This window comes from Salvelinus alpinus, chromosome 3 (assembly GCF_045679555.1).
Source record: "Salvelinus alpinus chromosome 3, SLU_Salpinus.1, whole genome shotgun sequence".
NCBI lineage: Eukaryota > Metazoa > Chordata > Actinopteri > Salmoniformes > Salmonidae > Salvelinus > Salvelinus alpinus.
This window is the reverse complement of record NC_092088.1, coordinates 75,256,778-75,277,773: the sequence shown is the minus strand read 5'-3', so window position 1 is coordinate 75,277,773 and position 20,996 is coordinate 75,256,778. Positions and strand designations below refer to the sequence as shown.

General features: G+C 42.0%; 1 protein-coding gene across 1 annotated transcript in view; it reads left to right on the top strand.

The window, feature by feature from the left end:
- LOC139571325 (protein pygopus-like) overlaps nucleotides 1–20,996 on the top strand; it is a 69,580-nt gene that overhangs the window by 32,894 nt on the left and 15,690 nt on the right. The window contains exon 3 of the mRNA XM_071394101.1: nucleotides 18,945–19,070. Within this exon, the coding sequence (XP_071250202.1) occupies nucleotides 18,945–19,070 (126 nt within the window). The remainder of the gene's footprint in view (nucleotides 1–18,944; nucleotides 19,071–20,996) is intronic.

Sequence of the window (20,996 nt, the reverse complement as noted above, 5' to 3'; positions counted from 1 at the left end):
GAATTCAAATGAACAGATGGACAGGTGAGAGAGGGAGAAAAGAGAACATCTCCAGTTAGGAGAAATTAGTAGCCCTGTGCCACCACCGCGACGACTAGATGCTCTTGGACTATAAGAGAAATGTAGTCAGATGAAGTAGCAGTGTTCTCTGGGGTGATCCATGTCTCTGTCAGGGCCATAAAGTCAAGGGACTGAAAGGGAGCATAGGCTGAGATGAACTCTGCGTTCTTGACCGCAGATCGGCAGTTCCTAACGCTGCCAGAGACCCGGAATTCCACATGAGTTGTGCGTGCCGGGTACACACAATTAGAAGGGTTGCAGCCAAGGGGTGGGGAGCGTTTGTAAACCCTACAGGGAGAGTATAGAAAACACACACAGTTGCCAAAGCTACATTAGAGCAAACATTTGATCGTCAGAAAAGGACTAGGTAAGATACTCAAGTGACAGAGTGGTGTGGAGTCTTCCTCGAAGAACTCCGCAGAACAACTCGACAGAACCATCTTTGTTTCAGCGACGGACTTAGTTTTGCCGACGAGACCGCCACTGACACGATGGTACCGCTTGATGGTATGAGACAGAGTAGAGCTGTAAGTTGTTCCTGACCATGTGACCAGAGCAATATCTGGTCTTTATCTATTACTCTGCATGTGACTTGTTAGACACATCACATCCTGTCTGTCTGTCTCTCTGAGGATGTTTTCATCACATCACATTCATTCCTGTCTGTCTCTCTGAGGATGTTTTCATCACATCACATTCATTCCTGTCTGTCTCTCTGAGGATGTTTTCATCACATCACATTCATTCCTGTCTCTGGTCTCCGTGGTGCTGTGGTGGTGGTCCATCACTATGAGGAACGAGCTGCTCTTTGTCAATCCTATTGTTTAGGGAACCATCTGTGTGACTGATTAGGCTGTCAATGAGGAGACAGAAGGCTAGTCACAGGGAAGACGAGATGGGGGGTTCCTGTTCAGTCTCCTACCTGCCCTGAAACCAGAGCATGACCTGAGACAGAAAATCAAAGAGCAAGCTTGTGACCACCGAGCATGACAAAAACCACTGGATGTGTACATTTCATAACAAAATGCCTGTTGGAATTTATAAATATCCTTTTTGAGAGATGAGGCGTCTGTTTTCCTCATTACTAGGTAAGGTCCTTTGAGACTTGAATCAAATTCATTATCCATGTATTATTCACCAGAAAAGACCATACTGGAGAAGGCTGCTGTTTGTGAATCCATCTGGAAGACTATTCTATTGTGAGTGAATAGAACAATGGATATCAATATGAGGTCTACAGTATAGGGATGGAATATTATGACAAGAGCCAAGCGCAATTCATAGCATGAGAGGCACAGACAACGTATCATAGCATGAAAATGTGTTATCATGTCACTCTAAGCAAATAGATAAAACCCTGCACATGTTGGATTAGTTTTTGACCCATAATGATGATGATACCATTACACTATACCGAACAGATTTTCCTACAAAACAATAATGACTTCTTGCCAGATGCATGGTGATTCTGAAGAGCATTCCTTGGAATATGAATGTTCTATATGTGAGTGGTTTGGAATTGGAATACACTTCAGTAGGTTATGTCCCGCAGCAGTATGGAGGCTCTGAATGCGGAGGCTCTGAATGCAGAGTCTTTATCCCAAATGGCACCCTATTCCCTATATAGTGCACTACTTTTGACCAGAGCCCTATGGGCCCTGGTCATACGGTGTGCACTATATAGTGAATAGAGTGCCATTTGCGACGCAGACAGGCTCTGTATCTTGCCCCCCTCTGAGTCCCCCTCCCTGTATTCTCCTAAATGGGAACATACTGTCTTGCTAATGAGAGATGATGAAGAGATGAACATATGGTGACAGTGTGAGAAGGTAGTGTGCAGCCAGAGATACGAAAAAGATGCATAAAAATGTATCCTGTTACAAGATACTCTGAAGACCAATGTATCAAACTAAGATACAAAATACTTTTGCAAAGTATTGTATTAATATAAAATACAGGTATATTGAGGTATTTTGTAATGAAATACAAAATACATTTGCAAGTACATGCCTTCACTACAACAACATTCTCATTAACAGTAAAAAAAAAAAAATTTTTTACTTGCTATTATTTTGATATGTGGTTGTTTATTTAACTTAGTTGTTTATTTAACTAAGTTGAATCCACTGACTGTAAATCGCTCTGGACTAAAGTATTTGCTAAATGACCAAAATGTAAATGTAACATTTTAACATTTGCACAGCACACTGGGTACTATTATTGGCCCTGTTTTTGAGGCAGAGCTCATTAGAATAATACCCAGCATGCTTTGCAAGTGTTAATATCAACATTTTGGTAATTTAGCAGACATTGTTATCACACCATAGTGCCATCAGACTTCTGATACCAATTCTGGGTGACAGGGGGCCACAAAAGTGTGAAACGCTATAGAAAAAGGTCTCAAGTACCTTGTTACAAAATACATTGGACTGTAAAATAGCCGGTGAAATACAACTGACAAAATTCCTCACAAGTAACAGAAATACAGCCCATCTCTCTGCGGCGATTGTACATTTTCTGTTTTGTATCTAAACTGCTGCTACAAATAATAACGTGGCCATGAAAGTTTTCTATTACAGTGAGGGAAAAAAGTATTTGATCCCCTGCTGATTTTGTACGTTTGCCCACTGACAAAGAAATGATCAGTCTATAATTTTAATGGTAGGTTTATTTGAACAGTGAGAGACAGAATATCAACAAAAAAATCCAGAAAAACGCATGTCAAAAATGTTATGAATTGATTTGCATTTTAATGAGGGAAATAAGTATTTGACCCCTCTGCAAAACATGACTTAGTACTTGGTGGCAAAACCCTTGTTGGCAATCACAGAGGTCAGACGTTTCTTGTAGTTGGCCACCAGGTTTGCACACATCTCAGGAGGGATTTTGTCCCACTCCTCTTTGCAGATCTTCTTCAAGTCATTAAGGTTTCGAGGCTGACGTTTGGCAACTCGAACCTTCAGCTCCCTCCACAGATTTTCTATGGGATTAAGGTCTGGAGACTGGCTAGGCCACTCCAGGACCTTAATGTGCTTCTTCTTGAGCCACTCCTTTGTTGCCTTGGCCGTGTGTTTTGGGTCATTGTCATGCTGGAATACCCATCCACGACCCATTTTCAATACCCTGGCTGAGGGAAGGAGGTTTTCACCCAAGATTTGACGGTACATGGCCCCGTCCATCGTCCCTTTGATGCGGTGAAGTTGTCCTGTCCCTTTAGCAGAAAAACACCCCCAAAGCATAATGTTTCCACCTCCATGTTTGACGGTGGGGATGGTTTCTTGGGGTCATAGGCAACCTCCTCCTCCAAACACGGCAAGTTGGGTTGATGCCAAAGAACTCCATTTTGGTCTCATCTGACCACAACACGTTCACCCAGTTGTCCTCTGAATCATTCAGATGTTCATTGGCAAACTTCAGACGGGCATGTATATGTGCTTTCTTGAGCAGGGGGACCTTGCGGGCGCTGCAGGATTTCAGTCCTTCACGGCATAGTGTGTTACCAATTGTTTTCTTGATGACTATGGTCCCAGCTGCCTTGAGATCATTGACAAGATCCTCCTGTGTAGTTCTGGGCTGATTCCTCACCGTTCTCATGATCATTGCAACTCCACGAGGTGAGATCTTGCATGGAGCCCTAGGCTGAGGGAGATTGACAGTTCTTTTGTGTTTCTTCCATTTGCGAATAATCACAGAAACTGTTGTCACCTTCTCACCAAGCTGCTTGGCGATGGTCTTGTAGCCCATTCCAGCCTTGTGTAGGTCTACAATATTGTCCCTGACATCCTTGGAGAGCTCTTTGGTCTTGGCCATGGTGGAGAGTTTGGAATCTGATTGATTGATTGCTTCTGTGGACAGGTATCTTTTATACAGGTAAGAAACTGAGATTAGGAGCACTCCCTTTAAGAGTGTGCTCCTAATCTCCGTCCGTTACCTGTATGAAAGACACCTGGGAGCCAGAAATCTTTTTGATTGAGAAGGGGTCAAATACTTATTTCCCTCATTAAAATGCAAATCAATTTATAACATTTTTGACATGCATTTTTCTGGTAATTTTTGTTGTTATTCTGTCTCTCACTGTTCAAATAAACCTACCATTAAAATTATAGACTGATAATTTCTTTGTCAGTGGGCAAACGTACAAAATCAGCAGGGGATCAAATACTTTTTTCCCTCACTGTACATGTAGTAGGAATAGCAAAGTTATGTTCCATTAGAATATTGACGCTAACAGCGTTAGCCACAAAGATGTGTTATTTGTGGCTTCACCATAACATGGAGGAACATTTTTATAGTTACACCTTTCCCATATTCAATTCAATTGACACTTTCTTATTAGCCTTATGAATATAGAAACTTGGTTGCAGTCTTGACAGGCTGCATCACCACCTGGTTCGGCTGCTGCACCGGCCTCAACCAGAAGGCTCCGGAGACCAACAGGTTCTGAGACAGTTTCTACCACCAGGCCATCAGACTGCTGAACAGCTAACCCTAGCTCTCTCCCTGCACAGACCTGCACCTAGAGACTATCTGTACCTTAGAGATTATCTGCACCTTAGAGGCTATCTGTACCTTAGAGACTATTTGCACTGACTATAGCTGGGTGATATACCTTATATATACCGGTAATAATGCAGGAACCGGTTTTTACTTTACCTTCTATAACGGTATTTCAATGTTTGTTTTGTTAAATGTGATATGCACCTCCGGCTTGTGTAATGTCCGTTTTTATGGTTTACTCCGTTTGCTACTTGAGTCATCTATGCATGCTATAGTAAAAATAAAGAAAAACCCTTGAATGAGTAGGTGTTCTAAAACTTTTGACCGTTAGTGTATATATATATATATTTATTATTTTTTTTAAATATATTTTTTAAATTCAATACAGTAATATGAGATCTGTATGTAAAACATTTCAGTTTTTTCCGCTAATAATTGGGAAGCAGGTACAGGGAGTGAATTTAGTAAATAAACGAACATGGAACAAAATAAGAAACACGAGTAGTGTACAGACATGAAACACAGGAACAGAAACAATAACGCCTGAGGAAAGAACCAAAGGGAGTGACAGATATAGGGGAGGTAATCAGGAAGGTGATGGAGTTCAGGTGAGTCTCATGAAGCGCAGCTGCGCGTAACGATGGTGGCAGGTGTGCGTAATAATAAAACAACCGGCGACGTTGAGCACCGGAGAAGGGGAGTGGGAGTAAACATGACAGATACAGTATATTGGCCATATACCACAAGCCCCCAAGGTGCATTATTGCTGTTATAAACTGGTTACCATTGTAATTAGATCAGTAAAAATAAATGTTTTGTCATACCCGTGGTGTACGGTCTGATATACCATGGCTGTCAGTCAATCAGCATCCAGGGCTCGAACCAGACAGTTTTTAATAAAAAATAACTGCCATTTTTCTGGCTGGCAAATAGCTTTTGTGCCAGAGTGTGCGCAACTGGTCGAAGGAAGTCAGGTGCAGGAAAGCAGAGATGAGTGAACAGGCACACTTTATTCAGGCAGAGGAAAACAGCCGGACGCAACTGTGTCACAACACTCCGGCCCAAGGAAAAAAGCGAATGCGCACAAATGAATGTGCACAAATTACACACATAGGTACAAATAACAAAAGCACGTGTTACAACAATACCCGGCGCAAAACCAGCCTGAAGCGTCACACACGTAAACGAAACGAACAATACCACACACAGACAGAGGATAATATACACGTTGAGTAATGAGGGGATGTAAACCAGGTGTGCGGGAAAACAAGACAAAACAAATGGAAAATGAAAGGTGGAGCGGCGATGGCTAGAAGACCGGTGACTTCAACCGCCGAACGCCGCCCGAACAAGGAGAGGGACCGACTTCGGCGGGAGTCATGACATTTTGACGAACAAATCAGTCCCCCCAAATTTTGAAATCCCAATGTGGCCCTCGAGCCAAAATTATTTCCCAGCCCTGATCTATGTGGTGATTCAAATACCTTTACTAGTGAAGGTAATTTCAAGTATTTTCAGTTATCCTTTTCATTCTGCTTCATTCACTTAAAAGAGCTGGTTCCGAACAGCTCCACTTTCAGTAGCCATGATGTTGTTAAATAGACATGGGGGGGGGGGGGGGCTCTGATTGGCCTCTGCCTGGGGCCTCCAAATCACTAATTCGGCCCTGCTTTTCACTCACACTGACCTCACACATCTCAGAGGAAATGAAAATACTTGGAGAGCAGGCACTGTGTATGAGCGATCAAGTTGCCTATACAGTAGCCTGTTGGTATGTGTGGGCGATGCGCACCGCACAAGACAGAAAAGAGCTCTCTCTCTCTCTCGCTCACACACACACACACACACACACACACACACACACACACACACACACACACACACACACACACACACACACACACACACACACACACACACACACACACACACACACACACACTTCATGTTGTCATGACAAAGTGAAAGTGTGAGAACAGGAGAAAATAAAGGCAGCTGAATCCTGGAGAGGAGGACATGTTCCATGTTCCACTAGAAAGATATATAGATAATGACTCGGCTCATGAACACCAAACCAAACAAACAGTGAATAGCCCATCCAGATAGATATGAAGCCATGCCAAGCACTAAGCATGGGATACATGTATATCACTCCCACTTACATGCATCACATGTATATTGCTGCTACACTGTCTGTCTCTTCAGCACGTACTGTACCAGTCACAAGTTTGGACACACCTACTCATTGACGGGTTTTTCTCTATTTTTACTATTTTCTACATTGTGGAATAATAGTGAAGACATAAACTATGAAATAACACATATGGAATCATGTCGTAACCAAAAACGTGTTAAACAAATCAAAAACATTTTAGATTTTAGATTTCATCAAAGTAGCCACCCTTTGCCTTGATGACAACTTTGCACACTCTTGCCATTCTCTCAACCAGCTTCACGAGGAATGCTTTTCCAACAGTCTTGAAGGAGTTCCCACATATGCTGAGCACTTGTTGGCTGCTTTTTCTACATTCTGACAACCAACTCATCCCAAACCATCCCAATTGGGTTGAGGTCGAGTGATTGTGGAGGCCAGGTCATCTGATGCAGCACTTCATCACTCTCTTTCTTTGTCAAATAGCCCTTACACAGCCTGGAGGTTTGTTTTGGGTCATTGTCCCGTTGAAAAACAAATGATAGTCCCACTAATTGCAAACCAGATGGGATGGTGTATTGCTGCAGAATCCTGTGGTAGCCATGCTAGTTAAGTGTGCCTTGAATTCTAAATAAATCACAGACAGTGTAACCAGCAAAGCACCCCCACACCATCACACCTCCTCCTCCATGCTTCACGGTGGGAACCACACATGCGGAGATCATCTGTTCACCTACTCAGCGTCTCACAAAACATGCCGTTTGGAGTCATCAGACCAAAGGTAACACGACTCAGGACAAGACCCAGATGCGACACAGGAGGCAGACAGTTAGAATCTCAGATGTTTATTACAAAACAGGGGGCAGGCAAACGGCAGGTCCGGGGCAGGCAGAGGTCGGAAATCCAAGACAGCGTCAAACAGGGACAGAACGGCAGGCAGGCTCAGGGTCAGGGATGGCAGAGGTCAGTAATCCAAGGCAGCGTCAAACAGGGACAGAACGGCAGGCAGGCTCAGGGTCAGGGAAGGCAGAATGGTCAGAATCTGGGGGGACTAGAAACCAGAAACTAGAGATACTGGAATACGGGAAAACACGCTGGTAAGACTTGACAAGACGAAATGGCAACAGACCAACAGAAAACGCAGGTATAAGTACACAGGGAATAATACGTGAAAATGGGAGACACCTGGATGGGGGTGGAGACAACCACAAGACCGGTGAAACAGATCAGGGTGTGACAAAAGGACATATTTCCACCAGTCTAATGTCCATTGCTCAAGTTTCCTGGCCCAAGCAAGTCTCTTCTTATTATTGGTGTCCTTTAGTAGTAGTTTCATTGCAGCAATACAACCATGAAGGCCTGATTTCCACAGTCTTCTCTGAACAGTTGATGTTGATATGTGTCTGTTACTTGAACTCTGTGAAGCATTTATTTAGGCTGCAATCTGAGGCTGGTAACTCTATTGAACTTATCCTCTGCAGCAGAGGTAACTCTGGGTGTTCCATTCCTGTGGCGGTCGTCATGAGAGCCAGTTTCATCATAGCACTTGATGGTTTTTACGACTGCAGTGCTTGAAATTTCTGTATTGACTGACATTCATGTCTTAAAGTAATGATGGACTATCGTTTCTCTGCTTATTTGAGCTGTTCTTGAAATAATATGGATTTGGTCTTTTACCAAATAGGGCTATCTTCTGTATACCACGCCTACCTTGTCACAACACAACTGACTGGCTCAAACCCATTAAGAAGGAAAGAAATTCAGATACTGACTGGTTAGTTTTTAATGTATCTGTAACTAACAGATGGGGCGGCAGGTAGCCTAGCGGTTAGAGCTTTGCACTAGTAACCGAAAGGTTGCAAGATCGAATTCCCGAGCCGACAAGGTAAACATCTGTTGTTCTGCCACTGAACAAGGCAGTTAAACCACTGTTCCTAGGACATAATTGAAAATAAGAATTTGTTCTTTAACTTACTTGCCTAGTTAAATAAAGGTTAAAAAAATAATGTGTAGTGCTGTTACTACCTGTAGACCATGTGTAGTGCTGTTACTACCTATAGACCATGTGTAATGCTGTTACTACCCATAGACCATGTGTAGTGCTGTTACTACCTATAGACCATGTGTAATGCTGTTACTACCTATAGACCATGTGTAATGCTGTTACTACCTATAGACCATGTGTAGTGCTGTTACTACCTATAGACCATGTGTAATGCTGTTACTACCTATAGACAATGTGTAGTGCTGTTACTACCTATAGACCATGTGTAGTGTTGTTACTACCTATTGACCAGGTGTAGTGCTGTTACTACCTATTGACCATGTGTAATGCTGTTACTACCTATAGACCATGTGTAGTGGTGTTACTACCTATAGACCATGTGTAGTGGTGTTACTACCTATAGACCATGTGTAATGCTGTTACTACGTATAGACCATGTGTAGTGTTGTTACTACCTATTGACCAGGTGTAGTGCTGTTACTACCTATTGACCATGTGTAATGCTGTTACTACCTATAGACCATGTGTAGTGGTGTTACTACCTATAGACCATGTGTAATGCTGTTACTACGTATAGACCATGTGTAGTGTTGTTACTACCTATTGACCATGTGTAATGCTGTTACTACCTATAGACCATGTGTAGTGCTGTTCCTACCTATAGACCATGTGTAATGCTGTTACTACCTATAGACCATGTGTAATGCTGTTACTACCTATAGACCATGTGTAGTGCTGTTCCTACCTATAGACCATGTGTAATGCTGTTACTACCTATAGACCATGTGTAATGCTGTTACTACCTATAGACCATGTGTAGTGCTGTTACTACCTATAGACCATGTGTAGTGCTGTTACTACCTGTAGACCATGTGTAATGCTGTTACTACCTATAGACCATGTGTAATGCTGTTACTACCTATAGACCATGTGTAATGCTGTTCCTACCTATAGACCATGTGTAATGCTGTTACTACCTATAGACCATGTGTAGTGCTGTTACTACCTATAGACCATGTGTAGTGCTGTTACTACCTATAGACCATGTGTAGTGCTGTTACTACCTATAGACCATGTGTAATGCTGTTACTACCTATAGACCATGTGTAGTGCTGTTACTACCTATAGACCATGTGTAGTGCTGTTACTACCTATAGACCATGTGTAGTGCTGTTACTACCTATAGACCATGTGTAGTGCTGTTACTACCTATAGACCATGTGTAGTGCTGTTACTACCTATAGACCATGTGTAGTGCTGTTACTACCTATAGACCATGTGTAATGCTGTTACTGCCTATTGACCATGTGTAATTCTGTTACTACCTATAGACACGTGTAGTTCTGTTACTATCTAGAGACCATGTGTAGTGCTGTTACTACCTATAGACCATGTGTAGTGCTTTTACTACCTATAGACCATGTGTAGTGCTGTTACTACCTATAGACCAGGTGTAGTGCTGTTACTACCTATAGACCATGTGTAATGCTGTTACTACCTATAGACCATGTGTAGTGCTGTTACTACCTATAGACCATGTGTAGTGCTGTTACTACCTATAGACCATGTGTAGTGCTGTTACTACCTATAGACCATGTGTAGTGCTGTTACTACCTATAGACCATGTGTAGTGCTGTTACTACCTATTGACCATGTGTAATGCTGTTACTACCCATAGACCATGTGTAATGCTGTTACTACCTATAGACCATGTGTAGTGCTGTTACTACCTATAGACCATGTGTAGTGCTGTTACTACCTATAGACCATGTGTAGTGCTGTTACTACCTATAGACCAGGTGTAGTGCTGTTACTACCTATAGACCATGTGTAATGCTGTTACTACCTATAGACCATGTGTAATGCTGTTACTACCTATAGACCATGTGTAATGCTGTTACTACCTATAGACCATGTGTAGTGCTGTTACTACCTATAGACCATGTGTAGTGCTGTTACTACCTATAGACCAGGTGTAGTGCTGTTACTACCTATAGACCATGTGTAATGCTGTTACTACCTATAGGCCATGTGTAATGCTGTTACTACCTATAGACCATGTGTAATGCTGTTACTACCTATAGACCAGGTGTAATGCTGTTACTACCTATAGACCATGTGTAATGCTGTTACTACCTATAGACCATGTGTAATGATGTTACTACCTATAGACCATGTGAATGTGTAGTGCTGTTACTACCTATAGACCATGTGAATGTGTAGTGCTGTTACTACCTATTGACCATGTGTAATGCTGTTACTACCTATTGACCATGTGTAGTGCTGTTACTACCTATAGACCATGTGAATGTGTAGTGCTGTTACTACCTATTGACCATGTGTAATGCTGTTACTACCTATAGACCATGTGTAGTGCTGTTACTACCTATAGACCATGTGAATGTGTAGTGCTGTTACTACCTATAGACCATGTGTAGTGCTGTTACTACCTATAGACCATGTGTAATGCTGTTACTACCTATAGACCATGTGTAGTGCTGTTACTACCTATAGACCATGTGTAGTGCTGTTACTATCTATAGACCATGTGTAATGCTGTTACTACCTATAGACCATGTGTAGTGCTGTTACTACCTATAGACCATGTGTAATGCTGTTACTACCTATAGACCATGTGTAGTGCTGTTACTACCTATAGACCATGTGTAGTGCTGTTACTACCTATAGACCATGTGTAATGCTGTTACTACCTATAGACCATGTGTAGTGCTGTTACTACCTATAGACCATGTGTAGTGCTGTTACTATCTATAGACCATGTGTAATGCTGTTACTACCTATAGACCATGTGTAGTGCTGTTACTACCTATAGACCATGTGTAGTGCTGTTACTACCTATAGACCATGTGTAGTGCTGTTACTACCTATAGACCATGTGTAATGCTGTTACTACCTATAGACCATGTGTAGTGCTGTTACTACCTATAGACCATGTGTAGTGCTGTTACTACCTATAGACCATGTGTAGTGCTGTTACTACCTATAGACCATGTGTAATGCTGTTACTACCTATAGACCATGTGTAGTGCTGTTACTACCTATAGACCATGTGTAGTGCTGTTACTATCTATAGACCATGTGTAATGCTGTTACTACCTATAGACCATGTGTAGTGCTGTTACTACCTATAGACCATGTGTAGTGCTGTTACTACCTATAGACCATGTGTAATGCTGTTACTACCTATAGACCATGTGTAGTGCTGTTACTACCTATAGACCATGTGTAGTGCTGTTACTATCTATAGACCATGTGTAATGCTGTTACTACCTATAGACCATGTGTAGTGCTGTTACTACCTATAGACCATGTGTAATGATGTTACTACCTATAGACCATGTGTAGTGCTGTTACTACCTATAGACCATGTGTAGTGCTGTTACTATCTATAGACCATGTGAATGTGTAGTGCTTTTATTTGGAAGGCTGTTTTGAACCCAGCCATCCACTGGGCCAATTCATCATGCTGATTGACAGGCTGACAGCTGTCACTCTTTCAGGGGATTGTGTGTGTGTGTGTGTGTGTGTGTGTGTGTGTGTGTGTGTGTGTGTGTGTGTGTGTGTGTGTGTGTGTGTGTGTGTGTGTGTGTGTGTGTGTGTGTGTGTGTGTGTGTGTGTGTGTGTGTACATTCATGTTAGTCTCTTGGGTTTTCTGCGCTGTAGATTAGACACAGACCAGAAGTCATTATTGAACCTTTCCTAATTAAATGTTGACTCCCCGTACCTGCTTCTCATCTCCGGCGTCGGTCCTCACAGCCGTAAGTAAATAAGACAACTTCTGTAAGTAAATAAAACAACTTCTGAAAGTAATAAAACAACTTCTGTAAGTAAATAAAACAACTTCTGAAAGTAAATAAAACAACTTCTGAAAGTAAATAAGACAACTTCTGTAAGTAAATAAAACAACTTCTGTAAGTAAATAAGACAACTTCTGTAAGTAAATAAAACAACTTCTGAAAGTAAATAAGACCGCTTTCGTAAGTAAATAACACCGCTGCCGTAAGTAAATAACACCGCTGCCGTAAGTAAATAACACCGCTGCCTTGAGTAAATAACACCGCTGCCGTAAGTAAATAAGACCGCTTTCGTAAGTAAATAACACCGCTGCCGTAAGTAAATAAGACCGCTGCCATGAGTAAATAAGACCGCTCCCATGAATAAATAAGACCGCTGCCGTAAGTAAATAACACCGCTGCCATGAGTAAATAAGACTGTTCCCATGAATAAATAAGACCGCTGTCGTAAATAAATAACACCGCTGCCGTAAGTAAATAAGACTGCTCCCATGAATAAATAAGACCGCTGTCGTAAGTAAATAAGACCGCTGCCGTGAGTAAATAAGACCGCTGCCTTGAGTAAATAAGACCGCTCCCATGAATAAATAAGACCGCTGCCGTAAGTAAATAAGACCGCTGCCATGAGTAAATAAGACCGCTGCCTTGAGTAAATAAGACCGCTCCCATGAATAAATAAGACCGCTGTCGTAAATAAATAAGACCGCTGCTGTGAGTAAATAAGACCGCTGCCTTGAGTAAATAAGACCGCTCCCATGAATAAATAAGACCGCTGCCGTAAGTAAATAACACCGCTGCCGTAAGTAAATAAGACTGCTCCCATGAATAAATAAGACCGCTGTCGTAAGTAAATAAGACCGCTGCCGTGAGTAAATAAGATCGCTGCCTTGAGTAAATAAGACCGCTGCCATGAATAAATAAGACCGCTGCCATGAATAAATAAGACCGCTGCCGTAAGTGAAGAAGACTTTATAGAAAAAGTTTGAAAACTGTATTTTGTTTTTAAATTATTTTGTAAATTGGAATGGTAGAGTTATGTCTTTCACGGATTTATCAGAATTGTATGGGATGGTATGCTCAATCCAAGATTACTACCAATTGATTACATTATTACCCCAAAAATCGAGGAGGCGGGTGGCAGCGGGAGGAGGTAGGTAACTGGTCTGTCTGCCCAATATAAAGGGTCAAAACTGGCGGAGGAATAAAAATAGCATAAATAGGAAAGTATACCAGTTTCATCTGAGGACCAGGATGTTGACAGCTGTGCCATACAGATTGCAAAATAGTTTAGAACAGATTTTTGATGTACTGATTCCATGGTACAGGGTGTGTGAGTTGATATATAAAACAACGCAAGATTCAAGACTTCTTGCTTTTCAGCTAAAATTATTGTAAAGAGTTCTTGCCACCAACAAAATGTTGAATGTTTGGGGCATACAATCATCGCAGGTCTGCAGATTTTGTTGCGAGGATACAGCATCAATAGACCATTTGTTTTGGTATTGCCCTCAGGTAGCCTGTTTCTGGTTTCAGGTTCAGGAATGGCTGAAAAAGCATAACATTAATCTAAAATGTACCCTAGAAATAATACTGTTAGGAGAACTGGAGAGACCTGGTCAGTCAATTACTAATACACTAATACATAAAATTATTTATTTTCAATTTGCAATCTGTGGATTCTATTCAATTAGATAGATTGAAATTGTATGTTAAACATCACAGCGCAGTTGAAAGATTGTGTGTGTGTGTGTGTGTGTGTGTGTGTGTGTGTGTGTGTGTGTGTGTGTGTGTGTGTGTGTGTGTGTGTGTGTGTGTGTGTGTGTGTGTGTGTGTGTGTGTGTGTGTGTGTGTGTGTGTGTGTGTGTACATTCATGTTAGTCTCTTGGGTTTTCTGCGCTGTAGATTAGACACAGACCAGAAGTCATTATTGAACCTTTCCTAATTAAATGTTGACTCCCCGTACCTGCTTCTCATCTCCGGCGTCGGTCCTCACAGCCGTAAGTAAATAAGACAACTTCTGTAAGTAAATAAAACAACTTCTGAAAATAATAAAACAACTTCTGTAAGTAAATAAAACAACTTCTGAAAGTAAATAAAACAACTTCTGAAAGTAAATAAGACAACTTCTGTAAGTAAATAAGACAACTTCTGTAAGTAAATAAAACAACTTCTGAAAGTAAATAAGACCGCTTTCGTAAGTAAATAACACCGCTGCCGTAAGTAAATAACACCGCTGCCGTAAGTAAATAACACCGCTGCCTTGAGTAAATAACACCGCTGCCGTAAGTAAATAAGACCGCTTTCGTAAGTAAATAACACCGCTGCCGTAAGTAAATAAGACCGCTCCCATTAATAAATAAGACCGCTGCCGTAAGTAAATAACACCGCTGCCATGAGTAAATAAGACTGTTCCCATGAATAAATAAGACCGCTGTCGTAAATAAATAACACCGCTGCCGTAAGTAAATAAGACTGCTCCCATGAATAAATAAGACCGCTGTCGTAAGTAAATAAGACCGCTGCCGTGAGTAAATAAGACCGCTGCCTTGAGTAAATAAGACCGCTCCCATGAATAAATAAGACCGCTGCCGTAAGTAAATAAGACCGCTGCCATGGGTAAATAAGACCGCTGCCTTGAGTAAATAAGACCGCTCCCATGAATAAATAAGACCGCTGCCGTAAGTAAATAACACCGCTGCCGTAAGTAAATAAGACTGCTCCCATGAATAAATAAGAGACCTGGTCAGTCAATTACTAATACACTAATACATAAAATTATTTATTTTCAATTTGCAATCTGTGGATTCTATTCAATTAGATAGATTGAAATTGTATGTTAAACATCACAGCGCAGTTGAAAGATAGATGGTGCATATAAATCCGAAGAGGGTGGCCAGAAGCGATAGGTGGGATTAGCTGATGTTTGTACACATGCATATACACACACTCTCCTTCAAACGCACACTTGTGCACATACATGGACACACACACACACATACACATATGTAAGTAGTGCCTTTCGTCTTGGAGATCCCGAGTGACGCAGCGGTCTAAGGCACTGCATCTCAGTGCTTGATACGTCACTACAGACACCCTGGTTCGAATCCAGGCTGTATCACAACTGGCCGTGATTGGGAGTCCCATAGGGCGGTGCGCAATTGGCCCAGCATCGTCATTGTAAATAAGAATTTGTTCTTAACTGACGTGCTAGTTAAATAAATGGAAAAAAATAAATAATAATAGTCTTGGTGGTTGGGAGCTTGGGCTGATGGCTGGTTCGGGTTCCTGTTTTTGACCTTGTGGGAGATCTGTCGACGTGCCCTTGAGCAGGGCGTTGACCCTGGTTGCTTCTGTGTGTCACTCTAGATGGGAGTCTGTTAGATGATTGAATGTAATGTAAATGTTGAACGGCTTCACTGCAAGTAGATTGTATGTTTCAATATTCAATAACAAATTATAATAGATAAGACCACTGCCATAAGTAAATAAGACCACTATCTTAAGTAAATAAGACCACTATCTTAAGTAAATAAGACTGCTGTTTTAAGTTAATAATACCACTGCAGCAAGTAAATAAGACTGCTGTTTTAAGTTAATAATACCACTGCAGCAAGTAAATTAGACCGCTGGTGTAAGTAAATAATACCGCTACCCCAGTAAATAAGACCGCTGGCATAAGTAAATAAGACCGTTGCCGTAAGTAAATAAGACCACTGTCGCAAGGAAATGAGACACTCACCAAAGTAAATAAGACTGCTGTTTTAAGTAAATAAGACCACTGCGGTAAGTAAATAAGACCGCTGCTGTACATAAATAAGACCGCTGCTGCACGTAAATAAGACCGCTGCCGTACGTAAATAAGACCGCTGCTGCACGTAAATAAGACCACTGCCGTACGTAAATAAGACCGCTGCCGTACGTAAATAAGACCGCTGCTGCACGTAAATAAGACCGCTGCCGTACGTAAATAAGACCGCCGCCATACGTAAATAAGACCGCTGCTGCACGTAAATAAGACCGCTGCCGTACGTAAATAAGACCGCTGCCGTAAGTAAATAAGACCGCTGTTGTAAGTAAATAAGACCGCTGCCGTACGTAATTAAGACCGCTGCCGTAAGTTATTAAGACCGCTGCCGTAAGTTATTAAGACCGCTGCCGTAAGTTATTAAGACCGCTGCCGTAAGTTATTAAGACCGCTGCCGTAAGTTATTTAGACCGCTGCCGTAAGTTATTAAGACCGCTGCCGTAAGTTATTAAGACCGCTGCCGTAAGTTATTAAGACCGCTGCCGTAAGTTATTAAGACCGCTGCCGTAAGTTATTAAGACCGCTGCCGTAAGTAAATAAGACCGCTGTTGTAAGTAAATAAGACCGCTGCCGTACGTAATTAAGACCGCTGCCGTAAGTTATTAAGACCGCTGCCGTAAGTTATTAAGACCGCTGCCGTAAGTTATTAAGACCGCTGCCGTAAGTTATTAAGACCGCTGCCGTAAGTTATTAAGACCGCTGCCGTAAGTTATTAAGACCGCTGCCGTAAGTTATTAAGACCGCTGCCGTAAGTAAATAAGACCGCTGTTGTAAGTAAATAAGACCGCTGCCGTACGTAATTAAGACCGCTGCCGTAAGTTATTAAGACCGCTGCCGTAAGTTATTAAGACCGCTGCCGTAAGTTATTAAGACCCCTGCCGTAAGTTATTAAGACCGCTGCCGTAAGTTATTAAGACCGCTGCCGTAAGTTATTAAGACCGCTGCCGTAAGTTATTAAGACCGCTGCCGTAAGTTATTAAGACCGCTGCCGTAAGTTATTAAGACCGCTGCCGTAAGTTATTAAGACCGCTGCCGTAAGTTATTAAGACCGCTGCCGTAAGTTATTAAGACCGCTGCCGTAAGTTATTAAGACCGCTGCCGTAAGTTATTAAGACCGCTGCCGTAAGTTATTAAGACCGCTGCCATACGTTATTAAGACCGCTGCCGTAAGTTATTAAGACCGCTGCCGTAAGTTATTAAGACCGCTGCCGTAAGTTATTAAGACCGCTGCCGTAAGTTATTAAGACCGCTGCCGTACGTTATTAAGACCGCTGCCGTAAGTTATTAAGACCGCTGCCGTAAGTTATTAAGACCGCTGCCGTACGTTATTAAGACCGCTGCCGTAAGTTATTAAGACCGCTGCCGTACGTTATTAAGACCGCTGCCGTAAGTTATTAAGACCGCTGCCGTAAGTTATTAAGACCGCTGCCGTACGTTATTAAGACCGCTGCCGTAAGTTATTAAGACCGCTGCCGTACGTTATTAAGACCGCTGCCGTAAGTTATTAAGACCGCTGCCGTAAGTTAATAAGACCGCTGCCGTAAGTTATTAAGACCGCTGCCGTAAGTTATTAAGACCGCTGCCGTAAGTTATTAAGACCGCTGCCGTAAGTTATTAAGACCGCTGCCGTAAGTTAATAAGACCGCTGCCGTAAGTTAATAAGACCGCTGCCGTAAGTTATTAAGACCGCTGCCGTAAGTTATTAAGACCGCTGTCGTAAGTAAATAAGACCGCTGTCGTACGTAAATAAGACCGCTGTTGTAAGTAAATAAGACTGCTGCTCTCTCCTCTCTATCGGGCAGCGGAGTGTTAAGTGCTTTGTAGAAGTCTCTGTTTGATTTTCAGACTGGCGCTTGACGAGGCTCCTGGGAGTCGGATGGGAATATGAATATGAGGACTGGGTAAATTCTCCCATCAGACAGACAAAGTTCTTTCCTTTCTGCTTTCTGTCTCATTCCCTCTTTCCCTCTTACTCTGTTCTCTCTACTGTATCTCTCTCTCCCCTACCTCTCTCTGTCTCTCTCTCAGTCTCTCTCTCAATCTCTTTCTCTCTATTTCAGTCTCTCTTTCACTCTCTCTCTCCCCTACCTCTCTCGGTCTCTCTCTTGGTCTCTCTCTATTTCGGTTTCTCTTTCGGTCTCTCTCTCAGTCTTTCTCTTGTCTCTCTCTCTCTAGGTCTCTCTCTCACTCAGCTCCTTCTCCCTCGCTTAATCGAGTAAGATGGAAATTCAATTAACGTCAATCTCCAGTACAGTTTCAGGGTGAATTCAAATTAGTGCTTTCTCTTTTGTTTTTCTTCCTGTCATTATCTTACAAGAAAAAAGTTACTACCATACCGGTCATGTACTTAGATGACAAAAACATCAATATTACCAATGGGTCATTATTTTGGCCCATGCTAGCTTGGTTATGATATAAGACGTGTATTGTGAAGTGAGAACAGCTGTCCATAGGTGTGTAATATGTCACCACAAGTGGCATAACTAATATTTTAGTGTTAGTGAAGTATAACTACAATGGACAAATGTCACTGTCTTGACGTATTCTAATGAGGCCATGTTGGTACCAAAGTCATCTAACATTACCCCATTTTGTGTCTTGTCTGTACAGAGGGAGGTCAGATGAACAACAATGTGGGTCCAGGTCCCACCATGGGCCAGCCACACCCCTACCCTGCTCTGAGCCAGCAACGACCTGGGAAGGAACTCAACAAGTACGCCTCTCTCAAGCTCGTAGGTGAGTGTCTGCTCTATCCGCTTTGTACTGCTTTGTGTCTGTAGAGGCCTGGGTTCCACTAAGTAAGTTAGCCTTGTTCCAACCAGAACAGCCCAATGACTACGCTTGATCGAATACCATTTCTATTTGTTATCATTGTGTACACATAACATTTCATGAAGGATTTCTGTATACTGCCCACTTTCACTGGAACTGAAGACCGATGGGTGTGATGGATGTCATCTACCATAGTGCCCTTCCTTTTGTTACAGGGGACAGTTTTGATACTCATCACTGCATCCTGTATCAAAAGGTTCGCTGGACTTCGCTAAAGACCTGTAGATCTCTACATGACTCCCTTTTTGTTCACAAGACCCTACTTCATAAACTTCTGTATAGACACCAGAGTTGCCTAACCCGTTCACAGGATTGGTTAACTCTTGATGTTCCTAGGGTCTCCACCGAGCTACGTAAATATGCTTTTAGTTTTAATGCACCGTAGTGCTGGAACAAAATCCCAAATCCATTTCATCTTAATGTTCTGGTGCCGTTCGGGCAGTTTAGAGTGTTGATTGGGGAATTATTTGTGGACAAATGTAACTGTTTCTCTGGGTGATTTGTGATGTTTAACTTGTGCTTCCAATGACTGTGTTTTTGTATTTGTATGTGTAAATATATGTATATTTTGTGTATGTTTGTGTTGTATTGTGCAGGGCATATCTGAAAAAGAGACCTAGGTCTTAATATGTCTTCCCTGTTAAAACAAAGGACTAATAAAAAATATATAAAACTCTCACAGTCCCAATCAAAAGTAGAATCAACTTGTTTTGACATTGACATTCTTTACATTCCTTTCACTGATGTCATATTTTATCTGAATAGAGTCTAGTCCACTCTATTTTGTTATGTTAATACCATAATATCATACGGGCAAAGCAAGTCTTCTTCTTTAGTATGCGAAAGGCAGTTCCCCCAGAAACAAAATGATGGGATCCGTCTGGCTCTCTGTACTGTATAATCATAGTCGCTACCTCTGGAATAACACAACATCACGGGAATGCAGAATACTCACACCTCTCATTGAGATGTTAAATGTAGGAGAAAGCTAATCATTTTAAAAGCAATTCCCAATCCATCACTTCACTATTCAGTCCCTGACTAATTTTCAGCTTGGAAACAGATTGCTGTGATTGTTTACACAAAAGCAGTCCATTATGCTGGGGCTTTAAGAGAGAAGAGGAAGTCTTTTTCTGTTTTGTGTAAATGTCACACAGTTTATATAACCACTAGCAAGCCATTCAATCTGAGACAATTAAGAATGGGAAATGTTGACTGATTTGGCCCATATCTCCTGTGTTTGACTAATAAAGTGAACCAAATCTATTCAGCTAGGTATTAATGAGGCTATCTGCGTACTGGAGGAGGTCCAATGATACCGGCAAATATTTTTGAGAAATTATATTTGGCTTATCTCCTCCTCCCCCTCCTCTTCCTCCCCTCCCCCTACTCCTCCACCAATTTATCTTCCCCCTCCTCTTCCTCCCCTCCCCTCCCCTCCTCTCCATCCCCCTCCACCTCAAAGCATTGTTTCTTCTTCTCATCTTCACCTGCCTGCTCCCCAGGATATCTGATTTCATTTCTGTAATAGAGGATCTCCCACCCACTGTATTCAGAGCCTCAGGGAAATCTTCTCATTCTAGAGGCACTTATTTTAATCTGCTTTAGAGAGCAATAGAGACACAGTCCCAAGAGGCCATCTCCATTTTCTGGAGTCATGAACTGATGTTATGACCGTGGAGACGCACAACAACAATATGACTGTGGAAACGAACAACTACGAGGACAGCTGAGATAGAGAGAGAGAGGGAGAGCCTTCATTTGAGCTGTGGTATTGCATTTATCTGAACTTTCACTGGGCATTTTTTCTTCTCTCCTCCATATTGCTCT